At 59.2% G+C, this 1798-nt stretch overlaps 1 protein-coding gene across 2 annotated transcripts; it reads right to left on the reverse strand.

Annotated features, from left to right (window-relative positions):
- Positions 1-240: 240 nt before the first annotated feature.
- LOC104465714 (hippocalcin-like protein 4) lies at positions 241-1291 on the reverse strand. 2 transcript variants are annotated; one of them, XM_010078876.1, is made up of 3 exons: positions 1124-1291; positions 764-979; positions 241-507 (listed from the first exon to the last, which is right to left on the reverse strand). In XM_010078876.1, the coding sequence occupies exons 1-3, from the start codon at positions 1283-1285 to the stop codon at positions 310-312; spliced, it is 576 nt and encodes a 191-aa protein (XP_010077178.1). In that variant the 5' UTR covers positions 1286-1291; the 3' UTR covers positions 241-309. The 2 variants fall into 2 exon arrangements, with proteins under 2 accessions (XP_010077178.1, XP_010077177.1); XM_010078875.1 differs by lacking the exon at positions 764-979 and having other exon boundaries at positions 310-507; positions 1124-1285.
- Between the last annotated feature and the right edge of the window lie 507 nt (positions 1292-1798).

The raw sequence follows: 1798 nt of genomic DNA on the forward strand, positions 1-1798 counted from the left end.
GGGGAACCGGGATGCTCGCCATCGGCTGTAGGGAGTCCAGCTCCAGGACGGGAGAGGGTTGATTTGGGGATGACCTCAACCTGGCAATACCCAGAGCAGGCTCTGCTCATCGAGGGAGAGATACAGCCCATGGGCTGGGGGCTGCCCAGGGCACAGCCAGGAGCAGAGGCGGATGGGTGGTGGGAAGGATGGGATGTGGCTCACGCCTGGGGCCAAGCAGGCATGGGGGGGACTCAGCAGAAAATGGGGGTGAGACCACCACAGGGAGCAGAGGCTGGCTGCAGCCAGTCCGGCGCTGAGCCCAGGGCTCTATTTCTGCATGTCACACTGCAGGAGGAGGACGATGGAGGGGTCACTCTTGGCTGCCTCCTTGAACTCCTCCAGGGAGATCTGGTCATCCTTGTCCTTGTCCATCTTTGTGAAGATCTTGTCAACACGCTGCTGGGGCGTCAGCCCATCCTGGTTCATCCTCATCATGATCACAGTCCCCACCATCTTGTAAATGGCCTGGAGGAAGAAGAGGAGCAAAGTACCAGAGTGGGAATGCTGGATGGGCAGGAGGTGCCAGGACAAGGCAGGGGACAGGATCGCTGCTCTGCTGGGACCCAGTTTGCTGCTGGCACGAGCTGTCCTGCTGCACACTGGGGACTTTTCAGACAAGGCTCTGGACAGGAAAACTCATTTTTTGGTGCCAAAAGGGACCCACTAGCTGTGAAAAGCCTGGGAAAAGCATGCTACCCCTGTGGATTTTAAGCACTGATACCTCAATGATCTCCAGCATCTCCAAGCGCGTGATCTTCCCATCCCCGTCCAGGTCGTACATCTCAAAAGCCCAGTTGAGTTTCTGCTCGAAGGTGCCCCTGGAGGTGACAGACAGGGCACAGATGAACTCCCTGAAGTCAATGGTCCCATCCCCGTTCTTGTCGAAGGTGCGGAAGGCGTGCTGGGCAAACTTGGAGGCATCTCCGTAGGGGAAAAACTGCAGGGAGGAGAGAAGAGAGAGATGGAAATGAGGAGCGGGAACATGGCACAGAGGTTGCACCTGAAGCAGCACCCCTTGCCCCAGCAGGAGCGGGATGCTCTAGCCCCACCGGCACTGCTGGGACCCCTGCCCAGAGCCCACCTTGATGTAGAGCTGCTGGAACTCCTCCAGGTTGAGGATGCCAGTGGGACAGTCCTTGAGGAAGCCCTTGTACCACTGCTTCAGCTCCTGCTCGCTGAACTCCGTGCTCCTCACCAAGTCCTCCAGCATCTCTGGGGCCAGCTTACTGCTGTGCTTGCCCATGGCTGCCCCTGGGAGGGAAAACACGGCTCCGACACACTGGGCATGGGGAGCGCTGGTGCTCCCAGGCCCTGCTCCATCCCAGGGGTGGGTGTCCCTGCACTGTCACATGCTTGGATGGTGACCATGACACTGGGAACCTGCTCAGCTGTGGCCCTTGCTGCTGGAGGTGCACAGGAGCTGGCCCTGAGGCAGCAGCATCGCCTTGAATCCCTGCAATTTCCTAGGCTGGATCCCTTTGCGAGACCGAAAAACACTCAAAAAGCAACTGAAGACCCAGAACTCCTCCTCATGCGGCCTTTACCAGGCCGTGATGTCCAGCTGCCCTCTGCAAGGACAGGACAAAGAAGAGGTACCATTGGCCTGCCCTTAAAGCTGGGAAAAACCTCCCTGGCACCAGCTGACCTGATCCGTCCAGCCACAGTGATGCCTGAACTGCTCCTGCCAGCCCTCGGTGCGGATGGGGTCTGTGGCCAGGCACCCCTCTGCTATGGGGCTGCCGGCAGCACGATGTGC

The sequence above is a fragment of the Pterocles gutturalis genome, unplaced genomic scaffold, assembly GCF_000699245.1.
Source record: "Pterocles gutturalis isolate BGI_N339 unplaced genomic scaffold, ASM69924v1 scaffold21678, whole genome shotgun sequence".
Classification (NCBI taxonomy): Eukaryota; Metazoa; Chordata; class Aves; order Pterocliformes; family Pteroclidae; genus Pterocles; species Pterocles gutturalis.

Excerpts from the sequence above, each read along its gene's own strand:
- LOC104465714 (XM_010078876.1), bottom strand. The coding sequence starts at position 1,285 with ATGGGCAAGCACAGCAGTAAGCTGGCCCCAGAGATGCTGGAGGACTTG. Across the intron at positions 980-1,123 it reads TCCAGCAGCTCTACATCAAG|TTTTTCCCCTACGGAGATGC; the intron begins GTGGGCTCTGGG and ends TCCTCCCTGCAG. Across the intron at positions 508-763 it reads AGATGCTGGAGATCATTGAG|GCCATTTACAAGATGGTGGG; the intron begins GTATCAGTGCTT and ends TTCTTCCTCCAG.